This window comes from Tachypleus tridentatus, chromosome 10, assembly GCF_004210375.1.
Source record: "Tachypleus tridentatus isolate NWPU-2018 chromosome 10, ASM421037v1, whole genome shotgun sequence".
Taxonomy (NCBI): domain Eukaryota; kingdom Metazoa; phylum Arthropoda; class Merostomata; order Xiphosura; family Limulidae; genus Tachypleus; species Tachypleus tridentatus.
Window position 1 is genome coordinate 38,560,319 of NC_134834.1, and position 20,732 is coordinate 38,581,050.

General features: G+C 34.9%; 1 protein-coding gene across 2 annotated transcripts in view; it reads left to right on the forward strand.

Annotated features, from left to right (window-relative positions):
• Positions 1-20,549: 20,549 nt before the first annotated feature.
• LOC143229090 (fucose mutarotase-like) overlaps positions 20,550-20,732 on the forward strand; it is a 37,684-nt gene continuing 37,501 nt past the window's right edge. For both annotated transcript variants that reach the window (XM_076460908.1, XM_076460907.1), the window contains exon 1: positions 20,550-20,727. In XM_076460908.1, coding sequence (XP_076317023.1) covers positions 20,646-20,727 — 82 coding nt within the window. In that variant the 5' untranslated portion in view covers positions 20,550-20,645. The remainder of the gene's footprint in view (positions 20,728-20,732) is intronic.

Genomic DNA, 20,732 nt, shown 5'->3' on the forward strand with positions numbered 1-20,732 from the left:
ATTCTATAGAAGTATAGTAACACTGTCTACCTATAGAAATACCATCTACATTTATAAAACATGTAATACAATTAAATATATAAACGAAAACTGTAAGCATGACTTGAGATAAGTTGAAATCTGTATACAGTCCTAAGAGGCTGTAGTAACAGTGCCTTTACTAATGCTATCGGTATATAAAATCATATGTAATACAGTTAAATACACTAAGTAAAACTATAAAGGTAAGTTGAAATAAATTTGGATGTTGTCTTAGGAAAGTAATAAAACTGTCCACCTTTTTAAAACACGCACAATATGCATAGGAAGACTATCTACCTATAGAAACTTTGAAACACAATAAGCCTATACAACCTTGGTAACATCATCTGCCTATAGTAAGAAGCCTTCTTGAATCTCATTATGATGTCATTCCCTACCCAAGACAACCATGTTCTGTTGTGCCACTTCGTGGTGATATGATGTCATCGGGACTATTATATAACACCTAAGTAACCCTGAGATGTTGACATAATTTGCACCTTGAGGAGGTATTCTTTGTGTATTACATGAGAGTTATGTAACCCAGACGGTAATTTCCTTTTGGAATTCAATTATCGCTATTACTATTTAACTTGAATGACATGAGTACAAGTACAGTTTCCTCCACCAAAAAGTTGTCATCAAATGTATTAAAGACCGAATTTCGTAGTACTATGAAAAGAAAAACAGAATTATCGAAAAACTCCTTTTACAAACACTCATTATTCAACAAGAAATTACAAAAAAATTAAACAAGAAATATTATTACGTATAAAATAACAAATATTTGTTTATTAAACTATGATACCTCATTAATTGCATTAAAAATTTGGCGAAGAATTGGAACTCCTTTCATACTTCAAACTTCTTGAAAACTCATTCAGGTTTTTGAACAAATATACGTAACGTTTCTTAGCGTATAGATCTAGTTGGTCACTTATTTCATTCAAGTTCCACAACTTTCTGCTTAGATGGCAAAATCGTTACATAGAATTTCATACTATGAGGCTGTGTTATTACCTGGTTTTAACCGACAGTTAACATTTTATTACACCAGCTTTCCAAACTAGTATTCAGTTTAAACTTTAATTTAGTCTATTTGAAAGCACTAGAAAAGAGTGTTTTGTTTTTTATTTGAATTCTGCGTAAAGCTACATGAGGGAAGGCAGCTAGTCATCACTAACCACAGCCAACTCTTGGACTACTCTTACCAACGAGTAGTGGAATTAACCGTCACATTATAATGCTCTCATGGTTGAAAGGGCGAGCATGTTTCGTGTAACGGAGATTCAAACACGCAACCCTTATATTACACGTCAAGAGCCCTAACCACCTGACTATGCCGGAGTATCTTGTTAAATGATCACCATTTTGATAACAACTGAATTTATATAAATTGTATAACAAAAATTTCAAAATAAAGAGTTTAACGCTTTATGAATGAAGAATATATATGCGTTTTAAACTAACATTGTTCTGATAAAAATCTATACCTATACACTTGAGAGTAAATTGAGAACATTCATATTTTCTTGTCTCACAACGAAAATGAAGTTTTATGAGAGTCAGGATTTTTTTTTAGATTTAAATGAAATTTTGTCTGTAACTGGCTCTAGCCGTGAGTGATTTTCCTAAAGGCAAAGATAAATACATAGAATATCGTGCTAAACAAAGATGACACTTAATAAAACATTTGAAAAACTTTCCAAAATATGTTCATTTTCTAATATTTCAAAAGAGTTTCTGTCTTTACATTTTCACACAATTATATAACGTTACGTATAATAATTTATCTCGGACGAGTTTTCGCTTTATTATGCTACGTTCACACGTAGTGTATTACGATTTCAAATAACCAGAATTTTTTATTTTAATTTAGAAGTAAATTAAATGTTAGTATATATGAAGTTTATGATATTTCACAACAAGATTGATACACACAATTTTCTGTCCCCTTCTGGGACAGCGGTGAGTCTGCAGATTTTCAATGCTAAAATTAAGAGGTTCGTTTCTCCTCGGTGGAAAATGCAGATAGCTCGATGTGGCTTTGCTATAAGAAAACACATACCGTTTTTCTCTTAACACAAATATATTTTGATATACAAACAAAAATACAATTTGTAATAACGGTTATTAGAAATTTTTATTACAAATAATGGTTTATATATAAGAGTTTTACGAAGTTTCAAACTGTAAAAAATGTCATTACAGAGAAACGTACAAACTATACTGAGCCTTCTGGCTGGTCTAGAACTAAATATTTTATCGACATTCCAGGTCCACGACAAGCAAACTAATTACGAGTTGAAATTATGACATCTCTCTTAGGCAAGCTAATTCATTCAAAGAAATTCACTGAAGTTGAACGGTTTGTAATGCTCGAAATACAAACGTTTCTGGTCAAATTCTGTACTTTTCCGATTAATACGCGTTAATCATAATTATAGCTTCCGAGGCTTATAGTTTACTGACTGTAGCAAACTAAAAAATATTCTATTACTGTCTCCAGGCTAGCGTTTATATCAATCACGCAAGATTTTCAAAAGTTCAACAATGTTCGAAGACACACTAATATTTTCGTAAACCATATATTGTTGATTCTTGCTCTCGAGAATCTTTTACAAATTTAGAGAACAAGCGGAAATTGCGCAATACACATTCAACAAATTACGTCACTTGCATTTAACAGAAACAAAATACATGTAAAACAGTGAGTCTGATACAATAACGAGTTAAATTATTCATTCTATATCATTTCTTATCAGTACTTGATTTTGTTTTTATCTAGTTCAAACTTCCATATATTCTTATTAAACTAGATTCAAAGAATTAAATACAGTTATGACACCTTTCATTTCTGCTTTTGCGCTGACGCAAGTGTTGTTTTTGTCATAGTTACGCCATAATGACGAACAGACTTTGCTTTAAAGTTAAGCTAAGATAATATATTATATATGATGTTCATTTTGATAGGAAATTTAGGATAATTTCAAAAGAATATGAGTTTCTAAAAAAATCTTAAAGTTCATATTTTTATTCGATAATATATAATTAATTAATTCAACTTTTTCATTTCCAAGAAATATAAATTCAGAGTATTTAATTAAAAAATTAAAAACTGATATATTGGCTATATATATCAATCAATATATTTATGCCATTGTATTACTAAAAGTTGGTGCATGCGACTAATTCTGAACCTAAAATATACAAACTAAGAAGAATATTTTAAAACTGCACCATACGCAATTTCTATTTGTAATTTTAGCTTTTTTATTTATAACGTTTCACCCGTTTTCAGCATTTAAATGATAACTTTTAAAGTGTTATGCTACATATGTAAATATCGAATTGAACTAAACGCTTCTTGAGATGTGGTTTGTGAGAAATATAAGAAAGATCTGAAATAAAATTTTCACATACTTCTGATTTTGAATCCAAAATAAGAAAATTAAGTGAAATGTCTCTGGAAAAGAATGAATCCTGAGCTGAGGTAGAACATGCTTTAAGTAGGGTGGCCAGACCTTAGGAAAATCCTCTTCAGAACCTTTTTTCTTTTACTATTGTTGCAAGAGCCCTTGGCTAAAATGATTTATGTCACAAATTTTAAACATATTAATTTATAAATATTTATGCGCTTTCATAAATTAAATTGTAGTATTTATAGTAATACATTGCACACCTAAATAGTTTTTCAGATATTTTTTGTTTTCCATCACATAGCCTAACTAGTTCTAGTATTGTTCTTGAACAATAACCAAAATTAACAAATTAAGAGAAATATGAAATAAACCTACATGCAGGTACATTATTTAAATCTCATGGTGTGGTTATTGGTGTAGGATGGGACCATACTATGCATTAGCTCACCTTTTAGTTAGTGTGTAAAACTTTAAAAATTAATTAACTTGAAAGCCATAAGACAATCACTTACTCAACTTTCACTAGTGAACATAATAATACAAAATGACTGTTATCTGTGTTCTCTTACGAAGGCTTTTTTGTCTGAAGATTAATGGTGTGCTCTCATGCAAAAAATCAAACATTGTCGAGGCTTTGGGGAACTTTTACATAAAAGGAAGTTCCCAGCCGTACTGGAAGCTAGAAACTATCTGCTGTTGGTGAACAAGCTATACCAATGTAAACCATATCACCAACCAGTAAGGCACAAGGAAACTGCAACTGAGGATGAAATTTAGAGAAGAAGAGACACTTTCTGATAGAGTACCAAAGATAATACAGTGACCCAATGGAGAAATGAGCCATCTAGCAGACTGAATTCAAGATACATAAGGAAGGAACCTCTTAAAACTTGGGTAACTTTTCTGATTACCTACATTTAAATTAGAAGCCATGCAGTGAAATAATGTAGTAGACCTAATGAATATCCTGAACAATAAGTTCATAAAAGAATTCTCAATTGTTATACCTTGATGTTTTGGACAAATCACTGGAGAATTACGAAGTGACAGAATTCATCATAATACCTCCAAGTAAGAACCTCTCTATTCGAATGATTGTTATTCCAAGATTGTTATGGCATAAGCTCACTAATATCCAATGGATGTGCAATGCTATTCAAACCTCCATACCTTGTTTGTTCGAAAGCAAATGGAGCCATTGTTTCCTCTTGGGTATTATTTCGGAAGAGAGGAACCAATAATTTGTTATAGCTATGGGTCACAGAGACATTTTTCAGTAAATTACCCACACCTTACTGGGCAGTAATATAGTCAGATCTATTTTTTGCAACAAGTTGTTCCATAGCTCTGTAAAACTTGAAAAAGTATATCAGACATTTTGTAGTAAAAGGTGTGATTCTGTCAGGGCTGGGTGCTGCTTGGTAAGTACCTTCATGAAAGAATGGCAGGACGATAAAATTGCATAGAAACTGCAAGAACCCTGATAGGTATCACAGTGTATTACACACTCAACACTCTGATAATTGAATACTCACTTCATTCTGGCAAATAAAACCACGCTAAATGTGAAAATAGAGGCAAACCTTTGATTATACAGGCCTGCAAATTTAACCTTCATAAAAGTTTTTTTTATTATATTAAATGATTTTTCGTAAATCAACTTTGTTGATTTCTAAAATAATATTAATTTTATTCTATCACGTAAGGAATTTTCACAAATTGGAAATGAAAACAATTATTTTGATAACATTATTATTTAGTTTACCACAAGAACAAACATTAACAAAAATACAAACAAACTGAAGAAAATGGAAGCAAATTGATGTCAAACAAATATGCATTTTCATTCATCCAGATTGTTTTTATGAAGTCTGTGTCTTTTAATCACAAAACTACGTGTTTTGGCCTTTCTTTCGCGGACTGCATTTCGTTTCAATGATCAGCCATCATGCCGATATTCCACTTTCTCTAATGTCTTGATGAAACCATTCGTTTTGTTCTTTGCTAAAGGAACCAAGATTTTAAGGAAGTTGTCAATGTGTGAATGTCAAAAATGAGCTTTTAATCTTATTTTACAAACTAACTCTTTGAATCCATCAAGCATATTATTGAAAATATTTTTGTAATTTGGATTCTTGTTATTTCCCAAAATTATCAACAACATATTCAAAGACAATCCACGCTTCTTTATAAACTTTTTTTATCGAGCTGTTTGGATCATTTACATAATTGGCACGGGTGATTAGGATGCTCAACTCGCAATTTGAAGGTCACGGGTTCGAATCCCCGTCCACCCAAAAATGCTCGCCCTCTTAGCAGTGAGAGCGTTATAAAGTTACCGTCAATCCCAATATTTATTGGTAAAAGAGTAACCCAAGAATTGGTAGTGGGTGGTAATGACTGTCTGCTTTTCTTCTAGTCTTACCCTACTAAATTATGAATGGCTAATACAGATAACCTTCGTGCAGCTTTACGCAAAATTCAAACCAAACCAAACTATTTAACAGCCTCTTGTTAGAATAGCGAGAAATAAATAATATTGAAAACGAAAATAATGTCAAAGTGTATGCACAAACAAATACAAGGTGTTCGGAAAGTCACTGTGCAGTTTAGTAATCATCACACATCTCACAGATCTATGCGGTTATTAAAGGAATGTTTTGGAGACCGCATTATTTCCAAAGACGTGTGGCCCCCACGCTCACCAAATCTTAAACCACCAGACTTTTATCTATGGGGAGCAGCAAAATCTGCAGTGTATCGAGATCGTACGTGCACGCTGGATGACTTGAAAGCAACGATAACAGCATTCATTCAGTCTATTTCAAGCCAGCAAACTGATAGCGGTGTTTAAAAACAAAATAAGAAGGATCCAGGCCTGTATTGATGCAAACAGGGGTCACTTTCAACATTGTTTATAATTGTCATTCATATTTACCGCCTGTATTCTATATTGAAACATGTCTGTTAATAAATGCGCAGTGACTTTCCAATCACCCTGTAATATTCATAAATGGCATGTCATGCAGTATGTTAACTGTTTGTACACTAGCAGTGTTTTGCTCATGGGATCTAGAACGATTAATAAGATTCTCACGTCCGATTAGTATAGCGAAATTTATTGCCAGTGGTTGCCAATATATTAAACATAAGAAAATGTGACACGATTTAAAAACGAAAGTGATTTACTTACGTAAACGTATTTATTACGTTTGTGAAGAACATGTACGTGATGGAGAAGAATGAATATCATTTTCGGATTCAACATGCAGAAATTACTATAGACTATATAAAAGAGACGTGTGTTATTCATAGACTATGTAAACAATACGATAAATATCATTATTGGAGACACTAAGTTTGCCATCAGCATACACTCACACTGTACCTCAAAACAAATACTCTTCTCTCGCATTAGAAATCACAAAAGAGACTTCAGTACAAATCTAAAGTGAAGTCAGCACTGTATAAGTATGTTAATGTGTCTGTTGGACCTGATGGCCAATTAAAGAGAAATATGATCAATATAATCAAACAAACAGAAAACTGAGAGATATTAGCCAACCATCTTGCAAGCGTCCTTGGACAACCATTGGTGTGACAAAATGGATACTAAAACATGGAATTATGAAAACTTTTTAGAGTGTATGGTTGTTTATAGTGATGATTATAAGGACGAAGAATGGTAGTAATAGGTTTTATGTTGATTTACGTGAATAAATAAATAAATGTCTGATCATATTTAAAGGTGACCAGTGGTTCAATACTCTAAACCTGACATCTGAATACTTGCAAGTCGAACTGATTGGTGAGAGAAAAGCCAAAACTATTTTCACCATTTGCGATGGTGTATTTGGGTTTTTAAACATGTCATTCGGCGTGGAAAATGTTCCCAACACTTTTGAAAAGCTACTGAAGCATCATATTCTTGAAGAGCTGCAATTGGAAAGATTCTTGGTATAAGTGGAAAAATTCTTGGCATTTTGCCAAATGTTCAGGTCTATTGCCACAAATATGTTTATGACTTTGCATCAAAGAATTAGAGCTGAAGCAAGGAAGTGTACTGATGTGCACACCAATAGAATGTTTTAGTTTTATCAACTGCAGAGTAAGACTGTCGACAGACCACATAAAACAGCAGCATTTCAAGACTAGCTCAACCCACGATAAGAAGTTCAAAGTTTTTTGAGTTTGCACCATATTATCAGTGCAACAGTGTTTAATTACCAAGTTTTCCAAGATTGATGTTCCAACATCTACTCTAACTAAAACTGATACGCCTTTTATGTGGACTAAGGATTGAAACTAATCACTCCTTTTATTCAATCAGGTTTTATGGAAGCTTTAATTCTATTGTATTGAAGCAATATTATGAATTCCTGTGAGCTAATGATGCTAATGACAGGGGAAATAAAGCACTGCTGTCACAATTGCAGAATGGTACTATATGAGTGACAGTGCACATGAACCCTATTCTCAGTGTCCCTGAAAGCAGCTTTTGCCATGACAAAGAAAAACTGCTTGCAGTTATAGTATTAATGAAGCACTACTGATACTGCTTTTACAAAAGGAAGTTCATCTCCAGAGTGAATGACGTGTCATTGAAAAGGCTATAAACTTCAGGAATTTTAAAGAGGTGATCACAGATTAGATTACAAAATTGCATACACATAACATAGGTACATAAACTAGAAACACATGGAAAATCTCGCTACATAGGGAGACTACGTTTATTCATTGAATGTTCTGATACATCACACTGATCTATAAAAAAGCCCTTTCAGCTTTCATGACAGTTAAGCAATATGGAGAACAACGTTTCTTACCTGCTTTAATTATATAGGAAGTTTTAAATTTTCTGATTATTTAATTTGTATGCAGATTTAGCATAAACATATTGTCCAGAAAATCACTGAGGTTGTTGTGTTCTAATTACCTTGTTTTTGTTTTGTTTAGTAAATGACATCTATTTTGCCTGAGAAGATATTGCAGTAAAATAACATCTGGGATGAAAATATGAATGACTGAAATATATTTTGCTGGCAAGTGTGACCTTTCCTTAATGTCACAACCAATCAGTTCTGTGAGAGAACAGAAACCACAAAGTGATGTTGTCGATTACACAAAAAATGGTTTCTTACTTCAATCCTATCTAGAACTTTTCCATTAGTGATGTACTTTGATATCATCGTATTTAAACAGAAGTCTGTCTATCCCCAGAAAAGTAAGGCTGAAGAGCTAAGTACAATCTAACAAAAGTGATTGTCTTTCTGTATGCACAGATGCATTTGCTGCATTTTATTTTTGTTTGTTTCATAATAAAAATTTTGCCCATTTTGTTAAGCTTGTTTAGTTTCATTATTTCCCAAACATATACACACACGCTAATTCAATCAAATTTTTAGATTACTCTTCTTACTTCCTGAATTGCTATGTTGTTATTAGCAGGTATAACTACTATGTAATACCTCTAGAGAACTTAGTTTCCTCCTTAAAATAACAAAGATAAGATTAAAGTTTGGTACCATGACATCATAATTCATCGTGAGCTTTTGTGAGCGTTGAAAATGTTTAATTGAATGTTTCTCACTGAAGGAATGGAATTTTCTAAATGCAGGATAATTCATAACAATTAAGAAGGGATTATTGAACAGAGATGGTTTTACAGGATATATGTTGAATATAAGAAAGTTCAATCCTACATATAGTAGGTAAAAGGCATGCAAAAGCATATGAAATACGTCAGTAAGCTCGTATGTCGAAGAAGATCCTATGGTACAATGACTTGACCAGGAGTTTGTGGAGGAAACTGATTAGCAAGAGTGAGATTAGAGAATTTTCTCGAGTTGTCCTGGTCTGCTTGATGAGAGTCTTTAATAAACCATACCATAACATGTTTGAAGGGGAAGCAATTACCAGCTATGTTCAGTGGATGAGACATCACTGCCAGTCTCTCAATCAATATGGGTGGGATTGATAACAAAATTCAGAACATTAGGTAGTTTAAAGTATGTTGTGACTTTTGCTCTGCAAGCTTTTGAATAGGTTTGAAAATCACATTCGAGAGTAATTTCTCGATTATTAAAAGCTAGGACGGTCTTGTAGTTGAAAACGTGATGATATGAAAGTGTATCTCGATCTCTAGGTTTCGAAACTCGAGTTGCAATGTGAAACATAATGTATGAAATACGTAATATAGTTACTGCTTGATTATCAAAAAGCAAAGACAGTAATTGATTGCAAGTGATGGTTGAAAGGTGATGTAGTTCTTTACTTTTTAAGCTATTAAGTAGTAATTTCCAGCAAATGTATGGACGACATTTTATGACCACTAGTCAATTATTGACAGTTTAGATAGTTAATTATCTAAATGAAAAGAAGATACTTTCCTTGATTTTCATGCTGTTGAGCAGTAGTGACATGTGATATACGCGATCAGTTGATTGACGACAGTTGAAACAGTCATCTGATTGGGTTTATGTTTTATGCAAAACACCATCCAATGTTTCAAGAACACCACACCAGCAATTTAACTGAGTGATGATGACTTTGTAGAGCATACCACTCAGTTTTTACTAGATTTTTCATCGAGATTTATGGAAAATATGTCAGATTTATTATCAATAGTAGAATTTAGCTTCCTATGAGTATTTATTGGAGTATAGTAGTAACAATATATATTTTCTTCTTGGTAAACAGATTTTTGCCAGTAATTATTCATATTGTAAAGCGTGAAATATAAATGAATTTGATCGTCTCTATTAACTAGTCAATACCGAGCATGGTTTCAGCAGGTAAATTCAAATGTTATCAAAGTGGTTCATGTGGTAGCCAAAGGCAAGCTATACAAACTAGTGGAGTACTTAACGAAGCATAATGCTGTATAGGAACACTACATGGCCAAAAGTATGTGGACACCTCTTCTAATTAATGGGTTAGGCTATTTCAGCCACACCCATTGCTAACAGTAGAATGGGTCGTACTGAAGAGCTCAGTGACTTCAAACGTGGCACTTTCATAGAATGCTACCCTTCCAACAGCTCAGTTCGTCAAATTTCTGCCCTGCTACAGCTGTCCCGTCAACTATAAGTGCTGTTATTGTAAAGCGGAAAAGTCTAGGAGCAACACCAGCTCAGCCACGAAGCGGTAGGCTACACAAACTCACAGAACAGGACCGCCGAGTGCTGAAACTCGTAACGCGTAATAATCGTTTGACAACAGTTGAAACACTCACTATCAAGTTCTAAGCTGCCTCTGGAAGCAATGTCAGCACAAGAACTGTTCGTCGGGAGCTTCATGAAATGGGTTTCCATGGGCAAGCAGCCACACATAAGCCTAAGATCACTATGAGTGGTGTAAAATACATCGTCATTAGACTCTGGAGCAGTGGAAACGTGTTCCCTGGAGTACTGAATCACGCTTCACTATCTGGCAGTCTGATGGGCGAATCTGGATTTGGCAGATGCCAGAAGAAAGCTCCTGCCTGAATGCATAGTGCCAACTGTAAAGTTTTGTGGAGGAGGAATACTGGTCTATGGCTGTTTTTTTATGGTTTGGGATAGATTCATTAGTTCCAGTGAAGAGAAATCTTAATGTTACAGCATACAATGACATTTTAGAGAATTGTGTGCTTCCAACTTTGTGGCAACAGTTTGGGAAAGTCCCTTTTTGTTTCAGCATGATAATGCCCCCGTGCACAAAGCCAGGTCCCTAAAGACATGGTTTACCGAGGTTAGTGTGGAAGAACTTGACTAGTCTACACAGAGCCCTGACCTCAACCCCAGCGAACATATTTGGGATGAATTGGAATTCAGATTCCGATCTAGGCTATCTCGCCCGACATCGGTACCCGACTTCACTAGTGCTCTTGTGGCTGAATAGGAGCAAATCCTCGCAGCCATGTTCCAAAATCTAGTGAACAGCCTTTCTAGCAGAGTGAAAAGGGGGTACCAACTCCATATTAATGCTCATAGGATTTTAGAATTAGATGTTCAACAATCACATATGGGTGTGATGACCGGATGTCCACATATCTTTGCCCATGTATCTTGTCAAATCAGTGATATAGTTAGCACTGATGTCTTCTAGGGTTGAGATACTTGTAATGAGTGTTTAAATTACACAATGGAGTATAGTAATAACCAAGAAGAAAATAGGAAGAAAACGTTATAGTGTAAAGACAAAGAATTAGATCTCAATATTGAGAATTGATGAATATATTAGATTAACTGTAATGAAAACCTGAAAAATGTTATTAAGACAATGTAGAATATTATTTTCTTTGATATTGATGAAGTGTTTGTATTTTGACATTGAAATGTTCTGCAGATGGTAACTTTTCATAAAAGAGATAACACTAAGAAAGAGACTAACACTATGGCAAGAAAGAGAAAACGTGGTTTTATGCGAGATAAAAAAACAACATAGATTTGCTTAGTGTTTGTCTAAGTCATAGTAAAAGAAATTATTAATTTGCTCAAGTGAAAATGTTAATATTTAAGTGAAATTGCCACAACTACATGAAATTCACAAATAACACTATGTAGCAAAATTTTTACTTTTTCTTGTTCCTGGGCAGAAAGTGTTATTTCCCAATTGCTTATGCCTAAAGTAAATGAAAAAGACCTATTTTTCTCTTCGAATTTTGCTTTTGTGACCTGGGTAATGAAATTTTCAAATTTACCCATTTTCCAGAATATTCCGAGCTGATAGAGAATTTTCTCGAACTTTCAAGAACTTTCGAGAATGTTGTAAAACTTACGAGAATTTTCAAGAACCTTTAAGGATTTCCTATAACATTTTATAGTAATATATATATATATATATATAAGGCCCCACCACTCACCACTTCAGTTTAGTTCTAGCTGCCTAACTGAACACATAGACCTAACCGATTTTATCAGAGATTGCATCAAGAAGCTGCAAGCATTCTCCAGATGCATTCTGCTATGTATGAGGCCAATTTATCAAGACAAGAGCGAAAAAGTACTCTGTGACAGCATCTGTTAAAATGTGTGAAGCGTACAAGACATATTTCGGCATGCCTGTCGGGAATCAAGACAAACCCTGGGTACCTCATTTTACCTGCGCTCACTGCAAGAAAACTCTAGAAGGTAAGACGGACAATTTTTGCTTTCTTAAATAGTAATATTTTATATTATACAAATGTTAGACCTTTTAAAATTTAAATATCTTTTAATTTATTTTTAATTTCCATTAGTACAGAAAAAGTATCACATACAGAATATTTGCATGAATCTCTTACACATTAGTTGTAGATGAGATAACTTTATTCTTCATAATAACAATTTTATTTTGCTCTTTTGCAGAATGGTACAGAGTGGAAAAGAGAGCTACAAAGTTCGCTATTTCAAAAATTTTGCGTAAACCAGTTGACCACTCAAGCAATTGCTACTTCTGCATGGTGGACCCTTCCAAACTCAGACTGGCAAGAATACATCTGCTATCATGTATGCAAACCTTCCATCATCCATCACCCCAGTGCCACACAGCCATCCTCAGAAGAGGGAAGCAATTCAGAAGAGGGGCTAGACGTTGACGATCCAGATTACAATTTCAGAAGTGCAGCTGGTGAGATAAATCCATACTACCCCAACCAAAAAGACTTCAATGGCTTGATCAGAGATCTTGGTACAACAAAGTTGAATGCCGAGCTTTTCACATCTAGGCTCAAGGAAAATGATTTGTTAGATGAAAGTGTGCAAGTCGCAAGTCAGAGGAAGTGTCACCGACATGTTTCAAACTTCTTCACTCGTCAAGATAAGCTCTGCTTTTCCCACAATGTATCTGGTCTGTGCAAGGCAATTCCAATTGCTCGAACGAATGGCGCCTCTTCATTGATAGCTCATCCAAAAGCCTCAAAGCCATGCTGCTCCATAACGGGAATAAGTATCCGTCTCTTCATCTGGCTCATTCGATGCACCCCAAAAGGAACTACAAGAGCGTCAAGACCTTGCTAGAAGCCTTAAAGTATGATGGGTATGACTGAAGGGTTATCGGAGACTTTAAAAATGGTGGCATTCCTGACGGGTCTCCAAGAAGGCTTTACTAAGTTTTCGTGTTATCTTTGCCTTTGGGACAGCAGGGACACCGCAATGCACTACAACAGGAACCACTGGCCACAACGGACCAAGTTCTCTGTGGGGAGGCACAATGTCAAGTGTGAGCAACTAGCGGACCTCCAGAAGGTATTTTTCCCTCCATTACATATAAAATTGGGTCTTATGAAACAATTTGTCACAGCTCTTGATTAGGAGTCTGCAGCCTTCGAGACTTCTTCCTTAAGCTGTCTGAGGCAAAGGTCATAGCTGGTGTCTTCGTTGGACCACGAATAAAGAAGATCATTGAGTGCACAGAATTTCTCGAGAAGCTCAATAGGAAGGAAAAAAGAAGCTTAGGGAAGTTTTATCGCAGTGGTTTGGGGCTTTTAAGGCAATCACATGGCTGAATATTATGTGGAACTGGTTGAGGTTCTGGTGAATAACTACGGCAAAATGAGCTGCAGGATGTCCCTCAAAGTCCATATCTTTGACACTCATCTTGATAAAATCAAGAAGAACATGGGAGCATACTCAGAGGAGCAAGGCTAGCTCTTCCACCGAAATATACTGGACTGTGAGCGATGCTACCAAGGAGCGTATAACGAAAACATGATGAGAGACTATATTTGGGGGTTGATAGGTGAAAGTGATTTACATTACAGTCGCAAATCTCGAAAAACTACTCACTTCTAAACATTTTTGTATAATTTTAGTATAAATTCATGTAAATCTTGATTCACATGTTGTTTTATTCAGACTTTATGTAAATGAAAATGTGTAAGTGTGTCCGTTTTTACATAGAAAATAGGTTAATTTCTAAATTTTATTATCCATGTCACAAATGCAAAGTTTGAAGGGAATAACATATTATCCAGGAACAAACTTTGTGTTACATAGTGTAATAGAGTGGATACCATAATAAATATAAGTACACATTGTGTATTTACAGTTTTATTTGGTTCTTCAAGCTGTAAGTGTAATAAGAGAAAGAAGGAGGAATGCATCATCCACATATTGAAACCTTGTAACTAAAAATTGTCCAAATATGAAGCATTATTTTTAATTATTTATTATAATTTTAGTACCCAATAATTGTTGTAACTAAGTAGTATGACCTACCTTAACCTGTGCATTGGCTGAGCTTTTGACCAACTAGAAATCAATCATTTGTATCTGGACTTTCAATATTGAAGATCAAGTTTTAGTCTCTCTTCTATCAAGTACCTGGTAGGATTCCTGTTCTGTTCCAGTGAATATTGTTCATGAAATCTTTCTTTTCTTTTTTGATGATGTGAAGATGAATTCTTCACTAACCTGTAAAACACCGCAGTTTTTCTAAGATGCCAGAGATATTCTCTACAGTGAGGTACGTGAAGTTGTCTCAGAGATAGAAAGTACCAGACTGATGGTTGTCATTAGTGAGCCGATTGACAAAGACGCATTACTTCCAACGCATCCAACTTGGGAGAGCTTGTCAAATCAGTGATATAGTTAGCACTGATATCTTCTAGGATTGAGATACCTGTGATGAGTGATGAAGGTCCTCATGTCACTTGAAAGTGTGATGAGGTTGACCTTTGAATAATAGATTCAACACCATTCCAGCTAAATAACCCTTGCTTTCCAGCATCCAAGCGACAAAAGTTGATACTGCTCAAAGAGGCGAAGACTGAAAAGCAAAGGGCCAAATAACTCTTATCATAGACTTTAGCGCAACCAGAATGAGATATTAAATATGTTTGCATCTGCAATTGGATTATTACGTACTGAAGATGAAAAAGAGGTTTCCAACCCTAGAGCATTCCATGGGTGTTAAAGTCAAGAGAAAACAGAAGCAGGGCACACTTCAAACAGATTTCGATGTTGGCAACAAAGACCAGAATGATGGCAATGCAGACAAGTCAAACAGTTCATCCAGTGAAAGATTATGTAGGAGATATACCACAGTATTATCCGAGACACTGTTAGAGAAGTAACTAGTGGAAAATATCACAGAAAAGATGATAAAAAGTAGCTCACGTTAAGTCAGATTTCATTCTCAATGCCGTCGTCAGGAGATGGCAGCTGAATAAGTAGAGAACTAGGTCTTCTAGATCTAGGGAAAATATTTGTTAAGCTGAGAGGCCATATTTCTGGTGAAATACCAGGAAGAAGAGCAGCATCTGTCAGAGAAATTAGATAAAGCAAAGCAGAAGTTAATGAAGATCTAAATAGACCTTTAAGTATCAAAAGACGACATCGATACTGGAATCTCTGTTGGGCTGGTTGAGATGAGACGAGTGAAGCCTCAACACTTACTGAGGTGAATGCTTATTTTGTACATATTTATTGTTTTTGCCACGAGTTTGGTTTGATTCATTTTTTTAATATTATGACATATTCTAACAGTTTTACGCCCGCTAGCACGTGTGAAAGACTACAGATTTAATAGGTTTTGTATATAATAATTATTTTGTGCATATTTTATTTCTTTAAATTCACGCATAATGTATATATTTTAAACATGTCTTGGCCCTCTTGAACATACGAGCGTTCGTGAGTAAACTGTGATGGGTTCGTTTCATTTGAGAGCTTTAATTCTATTGATTCAAGGTTATTTTATCATGTTTCGACATACATTATTGGTATAATTGATTTTACGTTGATGAGGATTTCATTTCCCATCCAATATACTCTGTAAATGTATTATTTTAAACTATTACTTCTCTAAAGCGGCAGCTATGCATTTTCGTTTGGTTTGGTTTGTTTTGAATTTTGCGCGAAGCTACACGAGGGCCATCTGCGCTATCCGTTCCTAATTTTGCAATGTAAGACTAGAGAGAAGGCAGCTAGTCATCATCACCCATCGCCAACTCTTGGGCTATTCTTTTACCAACGAATACTGTGATTGGCTGTCACATTATAACGCCCTCACAGCTGAAAAACGATAATGACGGGGATTCGAACCCAAGACCCTCAGATTACTAGTCGAGTGCCTTATCCGTCTGGCCAGAGAATTAGTGGGTGGTGAGGACAAGCTGCCATCCCTCTAGTTTTACACTGCTAAATTAGGAATGGCTGGCGGAGATGTTTTCGTGTAGTTTTGCGTGAAATTCAAAAACAAACACACATTTACTCTTGTTCTTGTTGTGGCGGGCATCTACTGCTCGCCTAGTACAGTGTTAGATGCAAATCTTTTGCATTCGCTGTATAATAACAATTCCAATCTAATCATTACAGGCGATCTAAATAATAAACATATAGCATTCAACTGTCGAAGTACAAACGTAAACGGCAATATACTTTATCAATTTCTGAATGAAACTAACTTGATTTTATTAAAGGATGCAATACCGACACATATCTCGTACGCACACGGCACCAGTGAAATACTGGACCTATGCCTGTGTTCGTCTAATATGAGTCGCAAATTTGTAAACTTTCATGTTGGTCACGATTTGGACAGTGACCACCTCCCAGTTTGGTGTATCTTCAATCTCACCCAAAAGCTAATTGGCCATTTTTTCAAACTATCTTAAATCAAACCTTACCTCTCGAAGTACTACATATTGCCGCGGACGCGTCAGATATAGATGCGTACTGTCTTATCATCTCCGAGTGTCTAAAACATGCAGCCGACAGCTCTATACCGAAACAAAAACACTTCACAACAACTCGCTCATGGCAACCACATAAAAATATAATACACTTAATAAAAGACAGACGTATACTCCGCAGACAGTACATACAAAATCACAACCCCACACTAAAAACACAGATCAAGATTATAAGAAATAAGATACGACATTTAATCCGACAACAAAAACAAGAAAATTGGGACACCTTCTGTTCCGAACTAAATCACAAAACTGATCCAAAACAATTCTAGACACACTTAAAAAGATTTACGAATACAGGAACAACAAACACAGTATATTCACCACTTGAACTGGATGGAGAAACAGCGTACACTAACATAGAAAAAGCTGAGATATTTAAAAAACACCTAGAAAACATGTTCAAAACACATCATGAACCACACATGAACAGATACTTCTATAATACAGTCAATAACTTTATTGATCACAACAAAAGCATTTACACACCTAAATTTCCAGTAAACACATTAATAAAACCAGCGAAAACAATAGATTGGAGCACTCATCAACTAATAAAAGATATAACAGTTATGGAAGTAGAAACAGCTATCAAAAACATGAAAAATAAAGCTCCTGGAGAAGATGGTATCCAAGCTATCCTCCTAAAACACGGCACTCAGAGATTATATGAACACCTAACAGCCTTATTTAATCTATCTTTATTAGCTGGATATATCCCAGTTTCTTGGAAGGAAGCAATAATATTAATGTTCCAGAAAGAAGGAAAGCCAGCGAATAAACCAAACAACTACCGCCCAATTAGCTTAACCAGTTGTATTGGCAAAATATTAGAGAGGATAATTAGTAATCGTCTCTCAGTATACTTAGAAGAAAATTCAAAATTATCTAAAATTCAAAACGGATTTCGAAAATACCGCCAAACTTCAGACCACCTGGTTCGACTTACAGAATCAATTTCTGACAGCTTTAATAAAAACGAATGCACTGTAGCTTGCTTTCTCGATATTGAGAAAGCTTTTGACACAGTGTGGCATAATGGTTTACGTCATATGTTACATGAAATGGCTTTACCCCAGGAAACTATTCGTTGGCTGTCCAACTTTCTGGAAAACCGAAAGTGCAAAGTAAATGTGAATGGGGCCCACTCAGGGTCCTTTTCACCCGAAGCAGGAGTCCCGCAGGGAGGGGTTGTTAGCCCTATACTATTTATCATGTATGTTAGTAATATGCCTCTGTCGGACCTAAATTTAGGCTTTGCATCACAATTTGCTGACGATGTAGCAGTCTGGAAAAGTGCCCCCACTCCTTCAACTGCAGCAACGAACCTACAACCAGTTCTAAATAACATTGAAGAATACTGCCAGAAATACAGAATTAAAATCAATATTCCGAAAACCCAAGTGATATTATTCAGCAGATTCAATAAACTGAAAAAAGATCCACCAAAGCTCTACATGAATGGATCACTTTTACTGACTGCTACTTCTGCTAAATTTCTAGGTCTAACTTACGATTCAAAATTAACGTGGTTACCGCATATTAAAATATACTGAAACAAATCTGGAAAAGAGCAAATTATGCACGAAGTCTTTCAGGTAAAAACCAAGAAACATCACAGGACAATATACTTAAAATCTACAAAACGTACATTAGACCCATAATAAAATATGCATCACCTGCCTGGATTAAAATAGCACCCACACATTTACAGAAACTTCAACAAATACAAAATTCAGTTCTAACTTCGGCATATAAAGTACCACGTAGCACTTCATCTACATTCATGCAAAAGTATGCAAACATAGACACAATATCTGAAAGACTCTTGCATAATTCTCTAAAATATTTCAATAAGAATTGGCATAACGAATAACTTAATGTGCGATCTCGATAGATACCACGTACATAATGTAAATAATCCTAACTACGTCTCCCCTTTTAACATGTATTTAAGGAATGTTGCACAAGCTGGCCACCTTGCACTAGACACTTAATCCTTGTTTTTCTTTTATTGATCCCAAATTTTTCACATAATTATTTTTTATTTTATTTATTTATTTATTTTTTACTTTTTAAAATTATTTTATTTTATTTTATTGTTACTACTAGTAGTAGTAGCATTTTCTCTATGGAGAAAAGCAACATAAGAAGGAAAAAGAGTAAAATACAAAAAAATATATATATATATATATGAAAAATACAAAAAATATATCAAAAGAAAAAAAAGGAAAATACAGAAAATATATTAGAATAAAAGAGAAATAAATTTAAAAAACAAAACAACCTTTTCTTATGCGTCCATGCATGAACTACGCCCTGAAACGGGCCTGAGTACGGTGTTATACTTATACTCTGGCCCAAAGCTATAATAAAACAAATTCCTGAACCACAGACGCTATCAACGTTCGGGAGGGAGGAAGAGGACTAATGTACCTGACCCTCATGGGTATTTAACATCAATGCCCAAATACCCACTCAGCGAGACTTGTTTTTGTTTTGCTTTCCTGAAACAGGCAGTTGCCGCCCAATCTTATGTACTCGTAATAACTCGTTATTGTTACGTAGTACTGAATTTGACATCATTAACACAAAAAACAAACAAACTTGCCCAACATATAATTCGACACAACAATATGAATACCGTTGGCCACTAGATTATATGAAGAAAATATAACAATCCATGAAATATTTAAAAAAGTAAACATGAAATAAAGAGCACTACTTCAAAATATATGGACATTGAAATATATGAACAAATATGTCGATGAAATGTAATTTAGGGTACTTAGAGAAATATCTAAACCTTTTAATTTTACTAAATAAAGTAATTTCATTTTATTTATCACATATATTCTAAAAATCATTTATTAATGCCTACAGTCAAATAGTTCAGGAGAGTTAGAAAAAATTACAAAAAATTTTGTCTTGTTTGTTTGTTTTGGAATTTCGTACAAAGCTACTCGAGGGCTATGTGTGCTAGCCGTCCCTAATTTAGCAGTGCAAGACTATAGGGAAGGCAGCTATTCATCACCATCCACCGCCAACTCTTGGACTATTCTTTTACCAACGAATTGTGGGATTGACCGTCACATTATAACGCCCCCACGGCTAAAAGGGCGAGCATGTTTGGCGCGATCGGGATGCGAACCCGCGACCCTCAGATTACAAATCGCACGCCTTAACACGCTTGGCCATGCCGGGCATATTTTGTCTTGTAAAAGGAAGTTTCTCGTCAAAATGTTTGCTAAATTTTGTGTCCATTACTTGCAAATTTTCTTCTTTTGTCCCCAAATGTGTTGATGTTCAACATAATTTTACAATATATTTTAGTTTTTCTTCTGTTTCAGTATTTATTTACGATGTTGGTTCTACTGATATCATAGTATAGTAGCAATAAATTCAACTTCTAAATTTTATGCGGTAAATATACATATAACATAGCGCCGCGTAGTGTTGTTTTCATTATACCTGGGCGGTAAACTGGGATGTGATAAGTAGTAAAGATTTGAGTGGTTTGTTGTAAGATTCGTTGGTTCTGAATAATGACATTGAAAGGAATTCCAAATATTTTGTCTCCTGATCTTCTACATGTATTATGTTCTATGGGTCATGGAGATGAGATTGGTAAC